This window comes from Bos taurus, chromosome 15 (assembly GCF_002263795.3).
Source record: "Bos taurus isolate L1 Dominette 01449 registration number 42190680 breed Hereford chromosome 15, ARS-UCD2.0, whole genome shotgun sequence".
NCBI lineage: Eukaryota > Metazoa > Chordata > Mammalia > Artiodactyla > Bovidae > Bos > Bos taurus.
The window spans coordinates 81,395,394-81,423,089 of record NC_037342.1 but is presented as its reverse complement, the minus strand read 5'-3'; the positions used below and the strand labels follow the sequence as shown (position 1 = coordinate 81,423,089).

The 27,696-nt window shown below is 42.0% G+C and overlaps 1 protein-coding gene across 1 annotated transcript; it reads left to right on the top strand.

The window, feature by feature from the left end:
* The first annotated feature begins 1,742 nt into the window (after positions 1–1,742).
* On the top strand, positions 1,743–25,981 carry LOC104974344 (olfactory receptor 10Q1). Its single transcript, XM_010812940.3, is given in 3 exon segments — positions 1,743–1,974; positions 1,977–2,094; positions 25,360–25,981. Coding segments are annotated over 3 exon segments (972 nt in total).
* The last annotated feature ends 1,715 nt before the right edge of the window (positions 25,982–27,696 follow it).

The following is a 27,696-nucleotide window of genomic DNA, read 5'->3' as shown; positions in this document are numbered from 1 at the left end:
TCCTCCACCTCCTCCTGTTGTATATGACGTTGGATATGCTACGTAACATTAGCAATCATTCACAGCATTAATGAAGTTCAGAAGAGAGAAAGAGAATGAATGAAACAGACACTGCTTGCTAACTGTTGGAAAAGCAGAGGCATTCACGCCCTAGGGGCTCTTGACATTTATTCCTGACAATCTCTAATCACCCTAAGCTGGTTTATGTGAATAGCACTTATCAGAGTGCTGCTTCTGGATACGATTTCTCTTTAAAGCTCATAGTAAATAACACATATTAAACTAGGGAAATTTGAATTAAGGTTGAATGTTGCCTCTTTTCCATCTTTCTTTAAGATCTGTTTATTTATTTTGGTTGCTCTGGGTCTTCGTCGCCGTGTGTGGCCTTTTCTCTAGTTGTGGTGAGTGAGGGCTCCTCTCTGGTTGCGGGGCACAGGCTGCCCACTGTGATGGCTTCTCTTGTTGCGGAGCACAGACTCCAGGCTGCACGGGCTTCCGTGGCTGCAGTGTGTGGATCCAGTAGCTGTGGTGCCCAGACTTAGCTGGCCCACAGCACGTGGGACATTCCCAGAGTCGGGATCAACCCGTGTGCCCTGCCTTGGCAAGTGGGCTCTTCACCACTGGACCACCAAAGAAGTCCTTTTCCACCTTCTTGAATGAGTTGGTCTTCGAAAAGTAATGGAATGGGTGCCCTTTGAGAGTTAGGACTCTTCATTAGAAGGTTTTCAAGGAAGCTAGACGGCTTGTCTTAGATTTTACTTTAGCTTCTTAGAAGAGAGGAAAGGCAAATGGAAACAGGCTTGGTCTTTCCCATTCATCCCTAAACTCACAGGAAGGGTGCTCAGTTCTCTGACAGCTTATGATCACATGTTTTCCCATAGCACCACAAGCCAGGAGGAGCCCTGTGATACAACTCTCTGATTGGACACGGCTAGAACAGGAGTTGGGAGCACTTTGGCTTTGGAGGGTTATGCCCGACACTGTCAACATTAGGCTTGTGTCAGCCCTTTGCCCATGGGCATTGGGTTTTCTTCCTTCATTTTCCATCATATCACTAGTTTTTCAGGGTTATATTCTTGTATCTCCAAGCCAGTGCCTCAGGAGGTGTTGTGTGTAAACCTGTGAATGAATAAATACTTCCTGTTCTCAACGGCCCTGGCTCTCAAGAATTTCTTGACACTTTCTTGTGAATTTACTAAAACAATTGAATTTTCATTCCACATCTACTGAAAATAGCTTTGAATTCCATAAAATTCTCTGCCACATTTCCTCAAAAGATTCTTACACAATGTAGCCCAACTTTTGGCAGTTAGAAGTGAGAAAGTGAAGTCGCTCAGGCGTGTCCGACTCTCTGTGACCCTATGGACTGTAGCCTACGAGACTCCTCCATCCATGGGATTTTCCAGGCAAGAATGCTGGAGTGGGTTGCCATTTTCTTCTCCAGGGGAATCTTCCCAACCCAGGGACTGAGCCCAGATCTCCTGCATTGTAGGCAGACACTTTACTGTCTGAGCCACCAGGGAAGTGACATCGTTAGAAGTGAAGTTAGAAGTGAAGTTGTGGCTATTTATGTGAAGAAACTTGTTAAAAAGGGAGGAAATAGAGAATAAGTCTTAATTCTTCTAGTTTCTAACTCCAGTCTTAATTAGATTGCCTCATGCCTCAGAGTATGAACTGATGTGTTGTTAGTCTGACTCTTTCTTTGTATTAATAACTCTTGACAGAGAAAGTCTGTTAACTCAATGTCCTGGGGACACCGCTCATGGTGGATGGAATTTGTGTTCCTGGCCTATCCCTCCCAGTCAGAGCTGCACGTCTTGTCCTTCCTTGGGGTCAGCCTGGTTTATACATGGGTCATCACCAGGAATGTCCTCGTCATGGTGGCCATCCAGACCGAAGCCCACCTCCACACGACCATGTACTACTTCCTGGTCAGCTTCTCGGGAGTAGAAATCGGCTACACTGCTGTGGTGGTGCCCACCTCCTGGCCAACATCCTACGGTCAGAGAAGACCATCACCCTGCTGGGCTGTGCCACTCAGATGGGCTTCTTCATGGGACTGGGCAGTGCTGACTGCTTCCTCTTGGCTTCCATGTCTATGATTGCTCCCAGGTGGCACTAGAAAGAATCTGCCTGCCAATGGAGGAGACACAAGAGAGACGGGTTCCACCCCTCAGTTGGGAAGATCCCCTGAAGTAGTGAGTGGCAACCCACTCCAGTATTCTTGCCCAGAAAATTCCATAGACAGAGGAGCCTGGCAGTCCACAGGGCTGCAAAGAGTCAGACTTGATTGACCACAGTGACTACTCTGTGCCTCTTCCATGCCTTTTGAATGAAAAGTGTCTGCTGCTGCTGCTGCTGCATCACTTCAGTCGTGGCCAACTCTGTGTGACCCCATAGACGGCAGCCCACCAGGCTCCCGCATCCCTGGGATTCTCCAGGCAAGAACACTGGAGTGGGTTGCCATTTCCTTCTCCAATGCATGAAAGTGAAAAGTGAAAGTGAAGTCACTCAGTCGTGTCTGACTCTTAGCGACCCCATGAACTGCAGCCTACCAGGCTCCTCCATCCATGGGATTTTCCAGGCAAGAGTACTGGAGTGGGGTGCCATTGCCTTCTCCACTAGATGGGGTCTAAAAGTTCTTCCAGATATAATTCCACAGACTCAAATCGGCAAAAGCACCCTGAGCTCCAGGGACATCCTAAGGAAATCATAATGTCTTTACCTTGAAAATGAGGACTGGGGAGGTGGTAGTTTTTCAGAGAGGAAATGCCACTTGGGTCCTTCCTGCCCTGGGAGTTGCACTGACAGATCACGGTCTAGGCCGGAGTCATAATTCACGACACGGCGATCTCAGCAAGGCGGAGGGCCGTCTCCGGGCTGTACCAGAACTGGCTCAGCTGCCAGTTCTCTTCTGTTATCCTCATGTTGTACTTGTCGTCACCACGGATGTCAGAGTGGTGCTGCTTCTGCTCAGCATAAAATTCCTGCAGAGCTGCAAGGCATGGAGGGGGGCAAAGGGGGTGCCTCGTCTTCGGAAAAGTGTCTACTATCATCCAAATTGGGAATGGACGCTAGTTATAAGATTCAGGATTTTGAGTCTGGGTTATAATTTTTATAACTGATTGTCTTATGACACGTATTTTGTTATGATGTCTCAAGTACCCTTGAAAAGGATGTGTATCCTGTAGCTGCTGAGTGCAGTCAGTTGAATTAAGCTAGCTAATGGTATGGATCTAATCTCTATCATTATCTTTGTCTACTCGTGTTATCCATTCCTATCAGAGGTAGGTAACATTTGCAACTATGATTGTCAATTGTCAATCTCTCCCTTTACTTCTGCAATTTTTGTTTTGTTCTAGGTCTTTTATTTCCCTTTTTTCTGAAGCTCTGTTATTAGACGTATATACATTTAGCATGATTATATCCTGTTGATGGATTAACCGTCTTATCATTAAGCAATGTTCATTTTTATTGCTGGTAATATCCCTGGTCCAGAAATCTACATCTAATCTTAATTTGTCCACATTGTCTTTTTTATGATTAACGTTTTCATGGTACGTATTGCTCTTCCTTTTGACTTCTACCTGCATTTCCTCATCTACAAGGTATGGCTCTTATCAAGAGCATATAGTTTATACTTTTTCTTCTCAATCCTGATTGGACAATTTAGAGTACCATATTTCCATGTGTATTTTACTCATCTCTTCTCTGTTTCTTAGTTTCTCCTTATCAGCCTCTTTTTGGATTTGTAAACATTTGTTTCTAACAGCTTTTCAGATATTTTTTTTCATATTTTGTAGTTGCATTCTTATCATGGCGTACCAAGAACTGTTATAATACTTTTGAAGTAAATGTGTAAGAAACTTTGAACAGTTTAATTCCACTTTCTGCCCCCACATTTGTGCTCTTATTGTAACATCTTACTTATAAATTCCATCATACATTTTCATTTTTGTTTTAAATAGTCAACATTTTTAAAGGTATTCTAAAAGTAGTCTCCTACATTTTTATCTTAATTTTAAGAATATTTTCACTGAATATAGAATTCTAGAAATGACCGTTTTTCTTCCATCTCTTTAAAGATGTCATCCCATTGCCCTTTGGTTCCCATTTTTCTGATGAAAAATCATTGTGGTTTTGTGGAGGAGGGCAGGGGTTACCACCTAAAGGTACATTTTTTTCTCTTTATCTTTGATTCCCAGCCACATAAATACAATGAATCTAAGGTTTGGTTAGGACTGGCGGGGAGGGGGGGCGGGGAGTAAGGAATTCATCATGTTAAAATAAGATAAAATGGAGACTACACTTGAAAATCCCCTGAGCAGACAAAACCCGTTAGGCCATGTAAGCAAAATGTAATCTAGCTTATTTCATGAATATAAGTGAAACTCTACTTAGATATTTCCTTCTGTCCCTGATAATCATAAACAAAATTGAAGTCATCTTCCTAAAGTGGTATAGCACCTTTTACCCAAGTCCTCTTTCACCTGGAAATTCCCATTGTAATAAGCAATCATTGTATAAGTTAAACAACTTCTCCATTCTCACTTTATAAGCCATCTTGTATTAATAACACCATGCCTCTGAGCTTCAAATCACTTTCAGTTTGAAGTCTCCCTTTCTGCTTAGAGTTTCTTGCTCAATATAATATCCATATGAAGTAAAGTTCTCTAAATTTTCTTTTGACAACTGTATTTAAAACACATCTAAAATGCAAAATAAATCCACCCTCTTCCAAACCCCCCAAAACCTCATCTCATTATAGCACAACTCAGGTCCAAAAATCTTATCCAAATATCATTAGTTCAAAAGTCTCAAATCTCATCATCCAAACTACCTAAATAAAGGTGTAGATGAGACTTGGGGTACAGACATGCTAGGGTAAGATCCTCCCCTTCTGCAGACCGAGAACCAGAGAACAAGGCGTCTGTTCCCAACACACACCATGGGGCAGGCATAACAGAGCAGTTCCAGACATTTCCATTCAAAATGAGAGAAACTGGAAGGAAAAAGTGGATTTCTTGGTTCCAACCAATTCTGAAATCAAACAAGGCAGATTCCATTCTCTTTCCCGGCCCGGGAATAATCCTCTGTGGCTCACAACTCCCAGCTCCGGGCCCACCGAGTCACTCCCTGTGGCCCACGGCACACTCCCTGGCCTCACTGCTTCCCCAGAGCCACCTTTCCCTTCTCTTGAAGGGTAGCACATGTTTCCCAGGTGGCTCAGCGGCAGAGAATAGGCCTTAAAATGGAGGAGACATGGGTTCCGTCCCTGGGTGGGGAAGACCCCCTGGAGGAGGAAATGACAGCCCACTCCAGTATTCTTGCCTGGAAAACCCCGTGGACAGAGGAGCCTGGTGGCTGCAGTCCATGTGGTCACAAGTCAGACATGACTGAGCGCCCACACAGCACATCTGCAGTTTTCTCAGACTATTACGTACTTGCCGAACTTGGGGAATATAATCTCCTTTTCTTTCTTTTCTTTCCTTTTAAGCTACATTTAATGATTCTATTTGACTGGCTGGTTAGTTTTTTTGGTTTAAGCAAAAAGTGCTAACTATTATTATATGTTCTGTGATTTCCAAAATTGCTGGTATGGATAGAAAGGTACGTTATGTGACGCCCCTGGGAACAATTTCTGGTCCCAGCATTTCACTGCTGCTGCCAGAATCAGAAATCCACAAAACCCAGAAGATGCTGGCTATAAAACCTTGCCCCTAAACTATGATCCTTGCCAGCAAAGCTGATGACTTGCATATTGCTTTGCTCCTCTCATTTTCCTCTTTTTTAATTGTGGTAAGACCACAACATGAGGTATACCCTTTCAACAAATCTTTAAGTACACAACACAGTTTTGTTAACTACAGCCATAATGTAAACCAGCTCTTTAGAACTCATTCTTCCTGCATAGGAAATCTATACCGATTGAAAGGCAATTCCCATTTCTCCCTGTACCCAGCCCCCTAGAAACCATGATTCCACTGTCTGTTGCTATGAATCTGACTATTTCAGATACTTCAGATAAGTGAAATCAAGCAGTATTTGCTCTTCTGTAGCTTGCTTTTTTTACTTAGCATAGCATCCCCAAAGTTCATCCACCTTGTCACATATAAGATTTCATTTTTTTAAGATTGATCGATATTCCATTATATGTATATAGCACGTTTTCTGTATCCACTCATTCCCCAATGGACACTTAGGTCATTTCCATATCTAGGCTATTGTGAATAATCTTGTAACAAACATGGGATTATGGATATCTTATCAAGGAGGCCCCATAAAAAATAAATATGTAAAGATCATTTATATTGTATATACAGCTGACTTAATTAGATACTATAGTTGGCAAGTATATAATTTAAACTTTTTAAAGTTGATTTCTTTCGAATTTTTCTTTATGTTTTAAAAATGCTCTTGTTGCACTTTTTAAAACTTTATTGTGGTAAGAACAGTTAACACAAGATCTATCCTCTTAACAAATTTTAAGTAAACAATACATACTAATTACCTTCTAAATCATACATAAATATCCAAGTAACTTAACAAAGAGCAATAAGAAAGTGCACATTTTCAAAAACACGATGTTGGATGACTAAGTGAATCAAATCACCTATATTACTGTATGTTCATCTAAGTCATAAGAAAATAAAAAAAATCCTAACTGTTCAATATTAGGGATTCATTTAATAAATTGTGGGACATCAATACTACTCATATTAAGTTGTCACAAAAAACATGACCGTGAACACGGTATTTGAAAACACAGCCTACTTTTTGATGGAAGTACCATATGCTGTCATTGCAAGAGTGTAAAATATGTTTGCAGGAATGAGGTCATCTGAACAAATAAACATATCTGGTGAGAAAAAAATGGAAAATAAGTCTGAGTATAATCTCTGTATGCATGTAACTACCCTCCAATGTTAAGAACCAGCACAGAGCTATTTAATTCACGATTGCCATGAATATAAAAGCAAGCTGTCTTTCTTCACATGGATTTGTAGATATTTTGGACTTTATGGACAAGTTTGATATGCTTATCTGGGCTTCAGAAAAGGCCATATCGCCTGCTGTGGCTTCTGCCCTAAGACTCTTTCCCTTCTCTTTTCCCGGCAGGCTTGTCTTCTCAGACCACCACCTGCCTAGAGCCTAAGAGCGCCCCTCCCAGAACTCAAGTAGCCTCTGCACCTCTCGCACATCACATCACTCTCAGGCTTAATCCCCAGCATCCTCGCCCTGCTTTGCTTTTTGTCTGTAGCACTCACCCCTTCTGACACATTATCGCATGTTCTTTTTTAAATTTTATTTATTTTTAATTAGAGGATAATTTGTTTTACAATATTGGGTTGGCTTCTGCCATACATCAGCATGAATCAGCTCTGGGTATACATGTGTCCCTTCCTGCTTGAGCCTCCCTCCCACCTCCCACCCCATCTCAGCGCTCTGGTTTGTCGCAGAGTACCCGCATATGATGTATGATGTCTGTATGTCCCTGCCACATACACCAAATTCCCACTGGCTAGCTGCTTCACACACGGTAATGTGTATGTTTCAGGGCCACTTCTCAGCTCGTCCCGCCCTCTCCTTCCCCACTGTGCCCACCGGTCTGTTCTCTATGTCCGCGTCCCGCCCTCTCCTTCCCCACTGTGCCCACCGGTCTGTTCTCTATGTCCGCGTCCCCACTGCGGTCCTGCATATAGGATCATCAATACCATCTTTTTAGATTCTATCACATGTTCTTATCCTTACTTTCTGCTCATTGCCTTTCTTCCCCTCTCCAAGAACACAGCCTCTATGAAGGTAAAATTCTCATCTCTTTTGCACACTGATATATCCCAAACGTTGGACATAGAATCTGGCTCATAGTAAGAATTCAATATATATGTGTTTCATATTAAATAAAGATACATTATTAATAATGGGCATATGACAGAGAGGGCTTCCCTGGAGGTTCAAATTCCCTGGTGGCTCAGACAGTAAAGAATCCACTTGCAATGCAGGAGACCCAGGTTTGATCCCTGAGTCAGGAAGATCCTCTGGAAAAGGGAATAGCTACCCACTCCAGGATTCTTGCCTGGAGAATTTCATGGACAGAGGAGCGTGGCAGGCTACTGTCCATGGCTACAGTGTCAAAGACTTGGATACGACTGAGCAACTACTTTTCACATAAGACAGGGATGTGGAACTTGACTAAGAATTAAAGGCAACGGTGAGGATAAAGTATATGGTTTTAATTCCACGAGGTTGGAGGGAGGTGGAAAAGGAGAAACAAATATTTAAATGAGTAGGTTAAGAGGTGGGACTATACAGGGAACTCTACTCCACGCTCTGGAGTGAGCTAAATGGGAAGGAAATCCAAGGAAGAGGGGATATGTATATACATGTGGCTGATTCACTTTGCTGTACAGCAGAAACTGACACATTATAAAGCAACTATACTCCAATTTAAAAAGAGGTGGGAATATAGCTATAATTACCAAAAAATTAGACAGGTATATAAATATCTTGAAAGACTAGAACAGCCTCAGCACAGGGAAAACGTGATCAAGAAATAGAAATAAGTAGGGTGAGAAAAAGTTTCCTTGGAGAAGGAAATGGCAACCCACTCCAGTATTCTTGCCTGGAGAATCCCAGGGATGGGGGAGCCTGGTGGGCTACCGTCTATGGGGTCGCACAGAGTCGGACATGACTGAAGCGACTTAGCAGCAAGAAAAAATGAAACCAACGATCAAAAGGAATCATTATAGGAAAATGCTTCATAATCCTGCTTATCAAGAAAAAAAACACAGTTCATAGAATTTTAGAGCTGGAAAACTCCTTGGAGTCCGTTTAACCCAACACCTCATAGGACAGGTATGGAAACCTGCCCACATAAGAGCTGCACTGTTTGCCTGAGGTCAATGGCTATATGGCAGATGCATAATTAGATTCCAGGTCTCCAGATGCCTAGGCTAGGGCTGAATTAGTGCATTATACATGTTCCGTGAGCTCAAGCTGAAAGGAATGTGTGTCTCTTCAGCAAGGCTCACCAGGATATTGTCTGGAATATAATATGAGTAAGTTCCCTGCTGGGTATAGAAAAGGAATGAGAACACCCGTCTGGAATTCCCGGATAACGGCTGTTGATGGTGACCACGGAAAGGAGCTGCCGGCTAGTCTTGTTTAGTTGATCAACTCAGGAAGTTTTTCTCAAATATTTTCTCTGGCTGGCTTTAGTTGAGGGGAACCGCGGGGGAAATTCCTCCTCTGTGGGGACTCATTAACTTTAAAGAGGTGTCATAGAGGATAAGTAACCTGACTGAATCCGGCGAGACTGGACCCTGCATTAAGGAGGAGCTGTAGGTCTTCCCACTCAGGATTGGGATGATTCCATAGGATAATCCTCCCAAAGGATGTTCCTCTTATCCTGCTCCGTCCTTGCCACAAATCTCTGAGAGCTGTCTCTTCTTATGAGTATCAGCATGCAAAGGATGCTGTTCTCCATTCTCACCTAGACATTACGGAGGTGTCACCCAACGTCCACCTGTTCTCCCCAAGAGACGCTGCACAGCATGAGGGTCATGGATCCTCATTCCAAGTCATGCTTTGAGAAGAGGAAAAATAGGGTCGATGACTTTCCTGGAAGAGCTCCTCTATCCTCCACGCCAAGAACTTTTAACATCTCAGCAAGAAAAGTTAACCTGATGGATTGAAGCAAATTTCAAAGCGGTAAGGCAGCATCTCAAGAGACAATTTCTTTTATTTGATTTTGACTTTATTTCTAAAAATAGTAATAAAACACAAGCATCTATAGTGCTTTGCCATTGGAGAAGAATATCCATATACATAAAATTGTGCAGAACAAACAAGTTCCCAGAGTAGGTACTACTATGCACTTTTACAGATGCAAAAAGGGTTGAATTACCTCACATCCTATACCTAAAAAGTGTGAAGCTAAGATAAAACTTGGGTCTTTTGTCTCTTCTTTTAATATACTGTCCATAGGACTTTTTTCAATGGTATGGCACGGACCTCAGTTTTTTTCAAGTAGAATTAAATCATAAATCCTTATTGGTGCTATGTGAAAATATATATATATTTATATATTCTGTGGTGAAACAGATTTGGAAAATGTTTGAGGTAAAATGAAACTGTTTGCTTTACACAGGGCCTCCCATAACTTCACTGTGCTAATATTCACTGTAACTCTTGAGAAAAATGCTTCCCAAGTTGACCATGAACTTTTTCATTTCTGAGGTGTCAAGAAGAAGTCTATTCTAAGGAACACAATTTAGGAATTACTTCCTCAGAGGATGTTTAAATTCTTTTACACATCATGTTCTGTTATATGGCTGAAGCTAGCAATTGGCACCCCACTCCAGAACTCTTGCCTGGAAAATCCCATGGATGGAGGAGCCTGGTAGGCTGCAGACCATGGGGTCGCTAAGAGTTGGACACGACTAAGCGACTTCACCTTCACTTTTCACTTTCATGCACTGGAGAAGGAAATGGCAACCCACTCCAGTGTTCTTGCCTGGAGAATCCCAGGGACGGGGGAGCCTGGTGGGCTGCCATCTATTCGGTCGCACAGAGTCGGACATGACTGAAGCAGCAGTGATTATGTCTTATAATTTTCTTACACATCTGCACATAGCTGAGCCCAGGACTTGAGTTCTTTACGTACTCCACACATGCTGGTCTGCTTGATTTGTATACTGATAAGTTACAGTGGCCTCAGAGCTGAGGTGACGAGAAGGCTTTGGGGGAAGCTCAGAGAAGTACCTGTCATTACAGTTGGGGAAAGAAGAGAGTGAAGGAAAGCTTTACAGGAGAAATGGTGCCTGAACTGAGCTCTGAAGGAGAAGGTGCAGCTAGGGAGTGGAAGAGGAGTGTCCGAGGTGGAAGGAGCAGATAATGCCAAACCCCCAGAGCAAGTGGAGCCGTGGGAAGGAACTGAAGACGGTTCAGTAGAGCTGGGGCAGAAAGCACAAGGTCTTTCCAGGTGACACAGTGGGATACAATCCGCCTGCCAAGCCGGAGACCCGTGTTCAGTCCCCAGGCCAGGATCTCCCCCAGAGAAGGAAACGGCAACCCACTCCAGTATTCCTGCCTGGGATCCCATGGACGGAGGAGCCTGGCAGGCCACAGTCCCTGGGGTCACAGTCAGACAAGACTGAGCGACTGAAGAACAACAACAAAGTCAGGCAGAGCACTTGATTCACTCACTGGTAGTTCCCCTTACTGCTGATTCTGTTAACTCACTGTGAGCGCTAATTCTGACGACCACTCTATAGGGTAACTATATATATCCTGTGTAGCTAAAAGTCTGAGATTCGTGGAGATTCAGTAACTTTGTCCCAGATTCTGAAACTATGAAACGGCAGATCCAGAACCCACACTCTTGTTGAGAGATCAAATGTCTCTTAATTATCTTGGTCTTGGTAATCATTTATATATGTATCAAATCATCATATATACAATTACATTTGTCAGTTTTTCCTCAATAAAACTGGTGGTGGGAGAGATTGAAAAAAGGTATAATTAACTTGAGAACAGCTTAGTGGTCATCATTAGGGGAAACTGTGTGCAACAGAAGTTTTAAAGAGTTTTCAGATTGCTCTACGAAAGACGTTGCTCCGTTTAGCTGTGTTCACAGGAGCAGACCGAGTGTGGGCACGTTTCCCAGCAGCTCTGCCAGGCCCGTCCCATTTGGGTATTTGCACTCTCTTAGCTTTTATATCATTTTGTTGTACATAAAACATGAAATATACTCAAGGCCTGTATGTACACTTTACACTCTGGTAACTAATCACATAGAAAATAGATTCAGGCCCCATGTATGCTCATCACTAGCGTTATGCCTCTGAACAAGGCTTAATCTCAGCAGACCTTGAGTTTTGCACAAAGGATATATGTGGGACCAGGTACCTCTTAAGTTCCCTTATAGTTACCAGACACAGAGATCCAACTTTACATACACTTTATAAATAAGCACACATTTGACCTATGGGCTTTGCTATGGTTTCCTGGCTCACTGATATTTCCACAAGTGTTTAGGTTTTATATGCACAGTGTTTACGGATTAGCAGGAAGCATATATTACACCGTGAAATACTGCTTCATCAGTCATTAAGGAATAACTGCTAACTAGACGAGCTTCACAACATTATCAAACTTATTCAATAAGCACATCAATAGCTTAATTGCTGTGCTTCCCACTAGCCATTAATCAAGTGAATCCATCCCATCCAAACCTTCCTCTTTGCATGCAGCAGACACATATAAACAGAATCACCTTTGGACTAGGAAAGCCCCAGTCTATGTGGGGCTAAACTAACTGCAGCCTAAGTGGGCTATAGAGGTGCCACTGGATATTGGCTCTGAAAGAAGTTTAAAGGACATGAGATTTAACTATAATTTAACTATAAACTATTTTACAACACAAAATAATTCAATCTAGTTCAAACCAAATTTATTGTAATGAGAAACTCTGATGAACAAGACAGACATTCTTGTGTTTGTGGAGCTTAAAGATAGCCCTGATTGAAATGTTTACCAAAATGGCATTGCCAGGAGTGGAGTGTTCCCCAAGGAAGGAATGTGGGCACCCAGAAAAAGAGTAAATTCTGCGAGTAGCAATGATAACAGGTCTGGGAGATACTCTGAGAATAGTTTTTGAAAGAGTAGTAGAAGACAGAATAATAAATGCAGCTTTATGGATTTGCATGGACTGTAATGTAATCAAGAGATGAAGTTTTGAACACCTCTTGAAATACAATAGGATGATAAAGACTTGGAACACAGAAATGTGTTGATATTTGCCCAGTACTCTTTTGGACATGAAAAAATAAAGAGCTGGCACAGGGATAATGTTATTAAGAACTTTTTTAGATACAATCAGCCTCTCATACATTGTGTGCATGTGTGCTAAATCGCTTCAGTCGTGTCCAACTCTTTGTGATGCTATGGACTCTAATCTGCCGGGCTCCTCTGTCCGTGGGATTCTCCAGGCAAGAATACTGGAGTGGATTGCAGTGCCCTCCTCCAGGGGATCGTCCTGACCCCAGGACTGAACCCATGTCTCTTACATCTCCTGCACTGGCAAGCAGGTTCTTTGCCATTAGCACCGGCTCTCATACATTAGCCAGATGAAAATGTTGACATGGCCAGATTTTTCATTTGGTCAGTGGCCAAAAGAGATGAATTTGAATGACAAAATCCATTACTCATAGTTGAAAACTTGAATTGAAAACATGAGGAAAATGTTCACAAAGATTGTGCCGCACATCTCAAAGGGTACACTTAACAGCAATGATAATATTTATTCTTACATTTCTTAAATAATTGAAGAAAAATGTATGTTTCTACTAAACAACAATATCAGCTTCACCAACTCTTATTTTGCTCAAACTCTACGGTACAAAATGGGGTCACCTAGCTTATTACTCTATTTTATTTCGCTGAACCTCAAATGCTTCGCTATTAAGAAAATAAGCAAATGTATCCTCCAAGTGTGAACGTATGTCGCAACTGACGAGATAAGAGAAAATGTGCATTCTTTTAAAATAACCCTCAGCAGCACTCCAAAAATGGTTTGAAAGAAACATCATTAGAGTAAGTGCAAAACCCTTGAAAGTGGCCATTGAAAGGGAAAATGCTTAATTCATAAGTACACAGTTTGATTTTTTTTTATGTTTTGTAGACTCACTTTGAATATATGTGGTAGTTTTTTCCTTGAAATTGCCCTGACATAACTTGTCCTAGCAGACATCAAGCTCCAACACTGTATGTCTTGCTTTATCCATCAAGTGTTTTGCAAATCTTGACAGTTCCCATCCAAGCAAAAGCTGCTTATTTGATTTTCATGTCTTAATAGGGGCTTCCCCGGTGCTTCAGCTGGTAAAGAATCCACCTGTAATGTGGGAGACCTAGGTTCAATCCCCTGGGTTGGGAAGATCCGCTGGAGAAGGGATAGGCGACCCACTCCAGTATTCTTGGGCTTCCCTGGTGGCTCAGCTGGTAAAGAATCTGCCTCCAGCGCAGGAGACCTGGATCTGATCCCTGGGTTGGGAAGACCCCCTGCAGAAGGGAAGGGCTACCCACTCCAGTATTCTGGCCTGGAGAATATACAGTCCATGGGGTCACAAACAGTCGGACACGACTGAGCACCTCTCACTTTCAGGTGGTGCTAGGGAAAAGAACCCACCTGCCAATGCAAGAGGCACAAGAGACACGGGTTTGATCCCTGGTTTGGGAAGATCCCCTGGAGTAGGAAATGGCAACCCACATCACTATTCTTACCGTGGAAAATTCCCTGGACAGAGGAGCCTGTTGAGCCACAGTCCATGGGGTTGCAAAGAGTTGAGTACTACTGAGCAACTGAACACACACACACACACACACACACACACACACGTCTTAATAAGATAGATTCGTTTTTAAATGTTTTCCTGAGTTAAGATCTATCTTATTTGCTTTTGGTGATAACTCTGGGAGTTGGTGATGGACAGGGAGGCCTGGCATGCTGCGACTCATGGGGTCGAAAAGAGTCGGACACGACTGAGCGACTGATCTGATCTGATCTGAATCACATTATTTTACTGAAATATCTCTTCCATTTTATTCTTCTTCCTTTTCTCTTACTCTTCTTTTTATTTTCAATGCTTAGTAGAGCAACTCAAGACCTGGGAGAATACAGCTCTAGAGGAACCTCACTGCCCACTGGGGAAAAGATAAGAACTGAAGGGTAACTAGCCAAGGGACACTCACCATCATGAGAAAAGAGAAGGGACGTCAGTGATGTTCGCTCGACACTTAGCACGCCCCAGGCACATTATACATTTGAAACACTCAATCTTCATAAATTTCCCACATTCACATCTCCAATCACACATTAGAGAATCAAGGCTCATCAAGTAATGTAACTAATGTAAAAATTAAATTAGTAAATCAGGGCAGTTTTCACACTCAGATCTAATTTTTTAATGTTTATTTGTTTGGCTGTGCTGGGTCTTAGTTGCAGCATGTGGGACCTAGTTCCTTGACCAGGGCTTGAACTCAAGTCCCTTGCATTGGGAGCTTGGAGTCCTAGCTACTGGACCCCCAGACAAGTCTCTGTACTCAGATCTGACTACAAAAATTCATGCGATCAACACTCTATCATTCTTCTCAACACTATGTTAAAATACCAAAAGATAAAGGAAATTTTTAAATTTTTACAAAATTGGGTACACTTATTGTCAAATGTGTAAATATAGAAAAGCATAAGCCATAAACTAAAATCCCACCAACCTGGTAATGCTCATTGTTAATATTTTAAGATATATTCTTTTTTATGAATAGAAATCATTATCTGTTAAATGGAATCATGATTTAACAGTTTTTTATGATCTGTTTTTTCATGGGTTTCCTGATCTCATAAAGCATTTTTCCACAACATCATTTTCAAATGATTGCATTTTCCCATCACATGGCTAGACCCCAATAAATTTAAGCATTTTCTCATTAATGATATTTGGTTGGTACAATTTTCACTGTTATATCAGAAACTGTAATGAATATTCCTGTCAACAATTTTGTGCACATACACGATTAATTTATAAGAATAAATTCCACAATACATTATTGCTGAATCAAAGTGAATGCATTTCAAGTCTTTTATGACATACTACCAGATTGCACTCCACACATCTTTATAGCACTGTTATACTTCCAGTAACTAGAGCTTCCCAAATAGCTCAGATGGTAAAGAATCTGCCTGCAGTGCAGGAGCCCCAGGTTCAGTCCCTGGGTTGGAAAGAGCCCCTGGAGAAGGGAAAGGCTACCCACTCCAGTATTCTGGCCTGGAGAATTCCATGAACTGTATAGTCCACGGGGTCGCAAAGAGTCAGACATAACTAAGGGACTTTCAGCAATATTTGGGATTATATCCCTCTTTGCAACTTTCACAACACTAGATATTATTTTTCCAAAACAGTTTCTAAGCAGAAAATTTTATTTAAGTTTATATTTATTTGAATAATAATGAAATTGAATGTTTATATGTCTTTGAAGTTTTCTTTTTTGAATTGCTTGTTCTTCTGATTATAAACTATTTTGCTGGGGGGTAAATTTTCATTTTCTATTCAGTTTGCTTATTGTATTTTTGACACACAGAACTTTTAAATGTTTATTCTGTCCAAGTGTCAATATTTTTATGTACTCTGCTTATTTGGTTGTAAGTCATTTGGTTGTACTCTGAGATCTGAAAAATATTTATCTACACTATCTTCTAGCTTTCTTCCACTTTTTAAAAATTTGAATCTTAATTTAATAAAATCACATCATTACAAAAATGAATCCAAATTGTCGAAGTAAGTTTGGGTGAAACCCAACTGAATTTTAAGCGTACAGTTCAGTGTGGTTGTAGGAATGCTCAAACATGTCAGAGAATAAGCCGCAGGTCTCTTGTGCTTCGTATATCATGGGCTTCATACAGCACCTTGCACAGGGGGAAGGAGGAGCACTGGTTAATCTGACACATCAGCTAAGCTCAGTTAGGAGATTCCCTATCACATTCATTTGGAACCAGCCACCGCGACAAACGTCCTACTCATCTCAGTCTTTCAGTTTGTTCTGTTGCGTCTTAAATCAAACAATCAAATATTCTGCATCCTTTTTCTGTCTTCTTTCACAGGCTACATCCTAAGACACAGTGCTAGATAAAAGTGATGCTAGCCTTTTAATGTCACTATACATAAACTTGGTTGAATTTTTTTCTCATGTAAGTGTGAGATACTCTTTAATAAAACATAAACCCCACTCCAGTGTCCTTGCCTGGAGAATCCCAGGGACGGAGAAGCCTGGTGGGCTGCCATCTATGGGGTCGCACAGAGTTGGACACAACTGAAGCGACTTAGCAGCAGCAGCAGCAACAAACCTCTCTTAAACTTATTTCCAGAGGCAAAATACTTTTCTCAGCTTACATTAAGCTATTTTTATCTTATATGCGTGCTCACACTTTCCTTTGTTTCCTTTGGCTCTCTGCACTATATTTTTACTTTTTAAAATCAGATTGTTTGGAGTGGATATGCTGTGTGTTTATTCTACTGATGATTATTACTCAGAATTTTATGTTTGAATAGGTAGTCCTCTAATTAGTCATATCTACATGAAATAGCTCTTGAATTCTTGCTTCCATTGATTGAAAAAATTAGTATACTTACATTTCTCCCATGCTTCACTACCAATTTCCCAATTGTGCACTTTGTGGTTTTAAATATGCAGAGCTATTCTAACTTTTTGCATTTTATACTATGCATTCTTTCAATAATTATCTTTAGAATTTTTTTTTTTTTTTTTTTGCTTTTAACAGTATTTGCATTAACCACTTAGTGTTAAATACATATCTTATTCTTTGATTTTTCAAACAAAGTTTTTACATTGCAACTCCCTCAATCTTGAATTTGGTTAATCACCCAGTTCAGTCAGTTCAGTCGCTCATTCATGTCGGACTCTTTGCAACCCCATGGACTTGCTTGGACTACTTTCTTCAATTTAACTCTGAATTTGGAGTTCATGATCTGAGCCACAGTCAGCTTCCTGTCTTGTTTTTGCTGACTGTATAGAGTTTCTCCATCTTTAACTGCAAAGAATATAATCAATCTGATTTTGGTGTTGACCATCTGGTGATGTTCATGTGTAGAGTCTTCCCTTGTGTTGTTGGAAGAGGGGGTTTGCTATGACCAGTGCGTTCTCTTGGAAAAACTCTGTTAGCCTTTGACCTGCTTCATTTTGTACTCCAATGCCAAATCTGCCTGTTACTCCAGGGATCTCTTGACTTCCTACTTTTGCATTCCAGTCCCCTATAATGAAAAGGATATCTTTTGGGGGTGTTAGTTCTAGAAGGTCTTGTAGGTCTTCATAGAACCATTCAACTTCAGATTCTTCAGTGTTACTGGTTGGGGCATAGACTTGGATTACTGTAATATTGAATGGTTTGCCTTGGAAATGAACAGAGATCATTCTGTCGTTTTTGAGATTGCATCCAAGTACTACGTTTCAGGCTCTTTTGCTGACTGTGATGGGTACTTCATTTCTTTTAAGGGATTCTTGCCCAGAGAAGTAGATACAATGGTCATCTGAGTTAAATTCACCCATTCCAGTCCATTTTAGTTCACTGATTCCTAAAATGTTGACATTCACTCTTGCCATCTCCTGTTTCAGTTCAGTTCAGTCATTCAGTCGTGTCCGACTCTTTGCAACCCCATAAATCGCAGCACATCAGGCCTCCCTGTCCATCACCAACTCCTGGAGTTACCCAAACTCATGTCCACTGAGTCGGTGATGCCATCCAACCATCTCATCCTCTGTCATCCCCTTCTCCTCCTATCTTTCATCCCCTCCTCCTCCAATCTTTCCCAGCATCAGGGTCCTTTGCAATGAGTCAGCTCTTTGCATCAAGTGGCCAAAGTAATGGAGTTTCAGCTTCAGCATCAGTCCTTCCAATGAACACCCAGGACTGATCTCCTTTAGGATGGACTGGTTGGATCTCCTTGCAGTCCATGGGACTCTCAAGAGTCTTCTCCAACAACACAGTTCAAAAGCATCAATTCTTTGTTGCTCAGCCTTCACAGTCCAACTCTCACATCCATACATGACTACTGGAAAAACCATAGCCTTAACTAGATGGACCTTTGTTGACAAAGTAATGTCTCTACTTTTTGATGTACTGTCTAGGTTGGTCATAACTTTCCTTCCAAGGAGCAACCGTCTTTTAATTTCATGACTGCAGTCACCATCTGCAGTGATTTTGGAGCCCAAGAAAATAAAGGCTATCACTGTTTCCACTGTTTCCCCACCTATTTTTCCATGAAGTGATGGGACCAGATGCCATGATCTTAGTTTTCTGAATGTTGAGATTTAAGCTCTCCTTTTCACTCTCCTCTTTTTCACTCTCCTCTTTCACTTTCAAGAGGCTCTTTAGTTCTTCTTCACTTTCTTCCATAAGGGTGGTGTCATCTGCATATCTCAGGTTATTGATATTTCTTCTGGCAATCTTGATTCCAGCTTCTTCCAGCCCAGCGTTTCTCATGATGTACTCTGCATATAAGTTCAATAAGCAGGGTGACAATATACAGCCTTGACGTACTCCTTTTCCTATTTGGAACCAGTCTGTTGTTTCATGTCCAGTTCTAACTGTTGGTTCCTGACCTGCATACAAGTTTCTCAGGAGGCAGGTCAGGTGGTCTGGTATTCCCATCTCTTGAAGAATTTTCCACAGTTTATTGTGATCCACATAGTCAAAGGCTTTGGTGTAGTCAATAAAGCAGAAATAGATGTTTTTCTGGCACTCTCTTGCTTTTTCGATGATCCAATGGATGTTAGCAATTTAATCTCTGGTTCCTCTGCCCTGACCACTTCCAATTTGCCTTGATTCATGGACCTAACATTCCAGGTTCCTATGCAATATTGCTCTTTACAGCATCAAATTTTACTTCCATCACCACTCACATCCACAACTGGGTGTTGTTTTTGCTTTGGCTCCATCCCTTCATTCTTTCTGGAGGTATTTCTCCACTGATCTCCATAGCATATTGGGCACCTACCAACCTGGGGAGTTTATCTTTCAGTGTCTTATCTTTTTGTCTTTTCATACAGTTCATTGGGTTCTCAAGGCAAGAATACTGAAATGGTTTGCCATTCCCTTCTCCAGCAGACCACATTTTGTCAGAACTCTCCACCATGCCCCGCCTGTTTTGGGTGGCCCCACATGGCATGGCTCATAGTTTCATTAAGTTAGACAAGGCTGTGGTCCATGTGATCAGTTTGGTTAGTTTTCTGTGATTGTGGTTTCCATTCTGTCTTCCCTCTGATGGAGAAGGATAAGAAGCTGATGAAAGCTTCCTGATGGGAGAGACTGACTGAGGGAGAAACTGGTCTTGTTCTGATGGGTGGGGCCATGCTCAGTAAATCTTTAATCCAATTTTCTGTTGATGGGCAGGGTTGTGTTCCCTCCCTATTATTTGACCTGCAGCCAAACTATGGTGGAGGTAATGAAGATAATGATGACCTCCTTCAAAAGGACCCATGCATGCACTGCTACACTCAATGCCCCCAATCCTGCAGCAAGCCACCACTGACCCATGCCTCCACCAGTTATTCCTGGACACTCACAGGCAAGTCTGGGTCAGTCTCTTGTGGGGTTACTTCTCCTTTGTCCTGGGTCCTGGTGCACACAAGGTTCTGTTTGTGCCCTTCAAGAGTCCATTTTTGGCAGTCTGTAAGTTCTGGCAGCTCTATGGTAGGGTTAATGGTGACCTCCTCCAAGAGGGCTTATGCTATCCCCAGGTCTGCTGCACTCGGAGCCCCTGCCCCTGGGGCAGTCCACTGCTGACCCGGACCTCCGCAGGAGACACTCAAACACAGTTCGGGCTCAGTCTCTGTGGCGTCTCTGGGTCCTGGCGAGCACAAGGTTTGTCTCTGGCCAGTATGCGGTTTGGTTCTAAATGCGCTTTCACCCCTCCTACCGTCCTGCTGGAGCTTCTCCTTTGAATGTGGATTATCTTTTTTTGGCAGGATCCAACATTCTCCTGTCTATGGTTGTTCAGCAGTGAGTTCTAATTTTGGAGTTCTGGCAGGAGATAATGAGCGCACATCCTTCTACTCCACCATCTTGGAGTAATATTAATCACCCAACAACCCAGATTTTTTGTTGAGAAATTATTTTAATTGTATTTAAATTGAATGGCATGCAAGTGTCAACTTAAAAAATATTCACAACATAAAAGTATGTTTTATTTGGTGGGAATTTTTAGGACTTCAAGACAGCACCTCAAGTGACCCTGAGAACTACTCCAAGGAGGCAAGGGGAGGAGCCAGGTTACATACAAGTTTTATAGCAAAGGGCAGGTAGTCTGAATGTCAAAAGTTAAAGGTTATTATTAATTAAAGAAAACCAGGTAACCCAAGCTAAGGAATTTAGCTCCTGTCTATGTAGGGGAAAATGCAAGAGTCTGGGTTTACTGAAATCATTCCTTTGACATGCACCTCATCTATCTGGGGCCAGTTTCCTGTGTTTTCACATCCTGAGCTTCCTTTCCTCGGGGCTTACCTTAGGGAGTGACCGTAGGTCTGCTGGCTGCTAGAAGGCAGACAGTCTCCTTCCTGCGTCCCTCAGGGCTCACCAGCTCACACCGGAGGGCTGGAAACGCTGATGACTGTGACATCCTTATTTACTGATATCACAGGAAATTTTCCACTTCTCACAAGCTTACCTGATTTTATTGCTCTTCACTTTACTGTGTTCCCTGGTGGCTCAGAGGTTAAAGCATCTGCCTGGAATGCATGAGACCAGGGTTCGATCCCTGGATCGGGAAGATCCCCTGGAGAAGGCAATGGCAACCCACTCCAGTACTCTTGCCTGGAAAATCCCATGGAGGGAGGGAGAAGCCTGGTAGGCTACAGTCCGTGGGGTCGCAAAGAGTCGGACACAACTGAGCGACTTCACTTACTGTGCTTCACAGATATTTCCTCGTCTGACGAGTTGAAGGTTTGCCCTGCATCAAGCCGTTCTGTTGATGCCATTTTCCAATAGATTTGCTCACTTGTTTCTGTGTCACATTTTGGTAATTTCTTGTAATATTTCAAACATTTTCATGATTGTTCTGTTTTTTATGGTGATCTGTTTCCTGTGATCTTTGTATTACTCTTGCAAAAAGATTATGACTGGCAGAAGCTCAAATGATCATTAGCACTTTCTAGCAATAAACCACTTTTGATTAAGGTATCTATATTTTTATAGTCAATGGGGTCACCAAGAGTCGGACACGACTGAGTGACTAAGACTTTCACTTTCACTTTCATATTTTTAAACATAATGCTGTTATTGCACATTTAATAGACTATAGTACTGTGTAAACATAACTTTTAAACGCACTGGGAAACAAACAAAAAAAAATTGTGACTTGCTTTATCATGATAATTGCTTTATTTCTATGGTCTTGAACTGAACTCACAGTATCTCCAAGGTATGCCCATGTTTCCTAAGCCCTGGTAAATTTGAGAAAGTCTTTCTGTTGTTTTTGAACATAAAGCTCTAAAGCCTGAGTATAGCATTCTTTCACAAAAAAAAACTTTGCTTTTCTTTAAACTCTGTAGACATTGCTCTATTGTCTCTTGGGGTTTTGTATCAAAAATAAAAGTGCAGCCCAGTCTAATGTAAAAGCGCTTAGTTGACAGGTACTTTTCCCTATCCTCATAAAACTTATGCATCTGATGGTTTTAATGCCTATTTGAATTCTGCTATTGCATCTTTAGTTTTCTTATTTTCTTTTCTTACCTCAGGCAGCTCTGCTTCATTATTACCTGATTCCCTTTACATGTTCCTTTCATCTGAATTTGTCCAAGTCTTAAAAGTTTAGGTTCATGGTTGAAAAATTTTTAAAAATATTCAAATGAGAGGAAATACACAGAGTATATATCAGAAAGGGTTGTAATAAAAGATGTTTGCCTAGTTTCATATGGAGTCAAAACTGGATGAAAAGGGAAAAACTCATGAATAAATTATAGTGTAGCCATAAAAAAATGGGATACTATAACACAGTGGGAAGAACAAAGACCCGCTATACAAAACAGCAAGACGAACTTTGCAGACATAATGTTGAAGCCAGGTACGATAAAACACACACTTTACTATTACATATATAGATTGAAACACAGTTTAACTAATCTTCAGTGATAAGGCCAAAAGAGTGGTTATCTTTGTGAAGCATAAAGACTGAGAGAAGACATAAAGAATGTTTGCAGGTTACTAGAATTTTTCTATTTCTTAATCTTGATAGAGTTTATGCTGGTACATTAACTGTGTAAAAAACAGATCAAACAGTACATTTAGAATGTGTGACATTCTTTCTGTGTATGCTATATTTCAAGAAGAATGTTTACCAAAAATGTAAACAATACATCGATTTACCTAATTTTGAAAATATCTACAATTATTAATAGAGTCAGTCCTCCCTATCCACATGTTCTGTACCCATCAGTTTAATTCAGTTCAGTCACTCAGTCATGTCTGGCTCTTTGTGATCCCATGGACTGCAGCACACCAGGCTTCCCTGTTCATCACCAACTCACTCTCAGGGCCTACTCGATGTCCGTCAAGTCAGTGATGCCATCCAACCCTCTCATCCTCTGTCATTCCCTTCTCCTCCCACTTTCAATTTTTCCCAGCAACAGGGTCTTTTCAAATGAGTCAGTTCTTCTCATCAGGTGGACAAAGTATTGGAGTTTCAGCTTCAGCATCAGTCCTTTCAATAAATATTCAGGACTTATCTCCTTTAGGATGGACTGTTTGGATCTCCTTGCAGTCCAAGGGACTCTCAAGACTCTTCTCCAACACCACAGTTCAAAAGCATCAATTCTTCGGCGCTCAGCTTTCTTCACAGTCCAATTCTCACATCCATACATGACTACTGGAAAAACCATAGACTTGACCAGACAGATATTTGTTGGCAAAGTGATGTCTCTGCTTTTTAATATGCTGTCTAGGTTGGTCATAACTTTCCTTCCGAGGAGTAAGCGTCTTTTAATTTCATGGCTGCAGTCACCATCTGCAGTGATTTTGGAGCCCAAAATAATAAAGTCTGTCACAGTTTCCATTGTTTCCCCATCTATTTGCCATGAAGTGATGGGACCAGATGCCACGATCTTAGTTTTCTGAATGTTGAGTTTTAAGCCAACTTTTTTCACTCTCCACTTTCACTTTCATCAAGAGGCTCTTTAGTTCCTTTGCTTTCTGCCATAAAGATTGTGTCATCTGCATATCTGAGGTTATTGATATTTCTCCCATCAATCTTGCTTCCAGTTTGTGCTTCATCCAGCCCAGCGTTTCTCATGATGTACTCTGCATATAAGTTAAATAAGCAGGGTGACAGTATACAGCCTCAACATACTTCTTTCCTGATTTGGAATCCGTCTGTTGTTTCATGTCCAGTTCTAACTGTTGCTTCTTTACCTGCAAACAAATTTTTCAGGATGCAGGTCAGGTGGTCTGGTATTCCCATCTCTTTAAGAATTGTCCACAGTTTGTTGCTATCCACACAGTTGAAGGCTTTGGCATACTCAATGAAGCAGAAGTAGATGTTTTTGTGGAACTCTGTTGCTTTTACAGTGATCCAATGGATGTTGGATCTGCACCCATGGGTTTGATCAGTCAGCAATAGAGAACTTTTTTAATTTCCAGAAAATTCCCCAAAGCAAAACTTGAATTTGCAGGGCACCAGCAACTATTTCGGAGAAGGCGATGGAACCCCACTCCAGTACTCTTGCCTGGCAAATCCCATGGATGGAGGAGCCTGGTAGGCTGCAGTCCATGGGGTCACTAAGGGTCGGACACAACTGAGCGACTTCACTTTCACTTTTCACTTGGATGCATTGGAGAAGGAAACGGCAACCCACTCCAGTGTTCTTGCCTGGAGAATCCCAGGGACGGGGGAGCCTGGTGGGCTGCCGTCTATGGGGTCACACAGAGTCAGACATGACTGAAGTGACTTAGCAGTAGCAGCAACTATTTACAAAGCATTTGCATTGTATTAGGTATTATAAATAATCTAGAGAGGATAAAAAGTATATGGGAGGATGTGTGTAGGTTATAGGCAAATACTATCCTGTTTTATGAAAGGAACTTAAGCCTTCCTGGACTTTGGTATCAATCTCCCACAGATAACAAAGTACAACTGTACGCAACTCTTTAACTAAATACAAGCAAAGAATTAGCCCTTGTCAATTGGATTTTAAATAGCAGAGTTTAAAAACAAAAAAGACATCTCTGTCAGCAGAAACTTCTGTAGATTAGAATCTATCCCATTCCTGAAGATTTCCCAGGGGGAATGTACCATGCCCTCTATTGTGAATTCATTTCCAAACACTGAGATTGGAAACTGGATACTAAATAGGCAATTCCAAATCAAAAGCAAAAATTTAAGTCCTTGATTCTACTCACACAATTGAGTAATTCAGGAAAGGCAGTCTCAGCATCTTCTGGTCTTCTTCCGCAGGAGACATGTGTGCGAGGAGCCCTGTCCTCAACCAGTCTGGCCCCACGGAGTTTGTGTTTCGGGTCTTCACCACCGTCCCAGAACTCCAGGTCCTCCTCTTCGCCCTCTTCCTCGTCCTCTACTTGACGATCCTTTGCGGCAACACGGCCATCATCTGGGTGGTGTGCACACACTGCTCACTCCACACCCCCATGTACTTCTTCTTGTGCAATCTGTCCTTCTTGGAAATCTGCTACACCACCGTGGTGGTACCCTTGATGCTTTCCAACATTTTGGGGGCCCAGAAGCCCATCCCACTGGCTGGCTGTGGGGCCCAAATGTTCTTCTTCGTCACCTTGGGCAGCACTGACTGCTTCCTTTTGGCGGTCATGGCCTATGACCGCTATGTGGCCATCCGCCACCCGCTGCATTACACGCTCATCGTGACCCAGAAGCTCTGCGTCCGGATGGTGGGCTGTGCCGGAGGCCTGGCCTCCCTCCTCTCCCTGCAGCTCACCGTCCTAATCTTCACCCTGCCCTTCTGTGGGCACCGCCCTGAAATCAACCACTTCCTGTGCGACGTGCCCCCGGTCCTGCGGCTGGCCTGCGCGGACATCCGCGTGCACCAGGCCGTGCTCTATGCCGTGGGCAGCCTCGTGCTGACCGTGCCCTTCCTCCTCATTTCCGTCTCGTACGTGCTCATCGGCTCGGCCATCGTGCGCATCCGCTCTGCGGAGGGCCGCCGCCGGGCCTTCTCCACCTGCTCCTCCCACCTCGCCGTGGTCCTGCTGCAGTACGGCTGCTGCAGCCTGGTCTACCTGCGCCCCCGATCCAGCACCTCGGAGGACGAGGACCGCCAAATCGCCCTGATCTACACCTTCGTCACCCCCTTACTCAACCCCCTGATTTACAGTCTGCGCAACAAGGATGTCAAAGGCGCTCTGAAGAATGCCTTGGTCAGTAAAGCAGCCTCAGACAACACTTGAAGGCTTAGGGGGCTGGGGTGGGTGTCTGTCACTTGCCATCATGACAAAGATAGCACTTTCATGCTTTCCCACCCTTTGCCGTTGATTTGACTTTTTGCCCTGTTTGGCCCAGGTCCACAACGGGTACTCATCATAACAGTCCAAGAGGAAAGACTTCCTCTTCCTGCCTGATAATGAGATGTGCTGGGACATGGGCCCCTTGCTTGCACTGCTTCAGTGCTTGCTCCTGGCTCTTCAGAAGTGGCAGTGGAGGGGGGGTGGGGGGGGAGTGGGTCTGATAATGAGATTGCACATGCAGCATCACCCTCCAATTAAAAATTAATTTAAAAAAGTAAATTGGTATAACCTTTTGTAACTGAAAATTCAGCCCCTGCCCCCAGTGCTGAGTAAGAGTAATGAAAACAACCTGGATATGTTCCAGTGTCTCCTAGTTTATGGTCTATGGAAACTTGAATAGAATTTGTATCCTACTGTGTGTGAACATCATATGAATCTTTATTAGGTTGAATTGGTTCACAGTGCTTTTCATATCTACTATATCCTTCTACTGAAATGGCAACCCACTCCAGTACACTTCCCTGGAGAATTCCTTGGACAGAGAGGCCTGGCAGGCTACAGTCCATGGGGTCGCAAAGAGTCGGACACAACTGAGCAACTACACATCAACAATACCCTTCTACTTTTCTGTGTACCCATTCTATTAATTTTTGATTGTTTGATATTGAAACTCCAACTAAAAATCTTAATTTATCTTCTTAAAAAGATAATTGTAATATATAGTGGAACTAAATGTAACTTTGTTCTGTATTTTCCAAGTCTCCTGTAAATATGCTATCAATACTTTCATAATTTAAAAAATAACAAAGAAAGAAAGAGTAATGAGATCAAGGTTGTGAGGACAAAGAAAGAGAAATTTATTAATTTGCTGGCAAACGAGGCGGGTAGCAGACTAGCATGTTGAAAACTGCCCTTCTGCTCTCTGAAAGAGGGTAGGTCAATTTAAGGAGAATTATGAGGGTCTGGGTGGCGGGACTATGTGACCAAGGCTTCGCTGAGCAGGTGCCACTGTTCTTGACTTTCCCACGATTCGTGGCCATTGTGGTTGTCTGCCTTTGGTCAAGATGTTCCGACAGTTTTTCTGCCGACCACAGGTCCTAAGCACCTGTGACTCAAGATAAGAACAACTAGCAAAACAGGAAAGAACTTATCAGCATAGTTAGCAGAAAAAACAACATGTGTACATTATTTGATTTAATGCAAGAGTTAAAAGAGAAGGTTAGTTATTGAATTTTTAACTCTGTAGTCAGCTACACCTTCTGAATGCTGTGACTAAGTACACCAAAGGCCTAGAAAACTTTCTCTTCTTTGATTCAATAATTCTTATTCTAAAAGTGTAACCTCAAATAACTGAGTCAAACAAAAATGAAAATACAAGGCTGTTTCTTAATTTATTTTAAAAAGCTATTAACATATAATTTCAAATATTGGATACAAAAATAGAGTGTACTTTGAATTACATTTAATATTTCATAATAAAGGCACTTATAAGTGATAAAAAGCAAGGTACAAATCTTTATTTACAATAGGAACCCAATTTTGTAAAAATACATATGCATAATAATGAATAGAAATATACCAAAAAGTGAACAGTTGTTATATGTGATTTGTAGAATTATGGATAATGTTTTTCTTCTATACCCATTTAGGCATTTTTC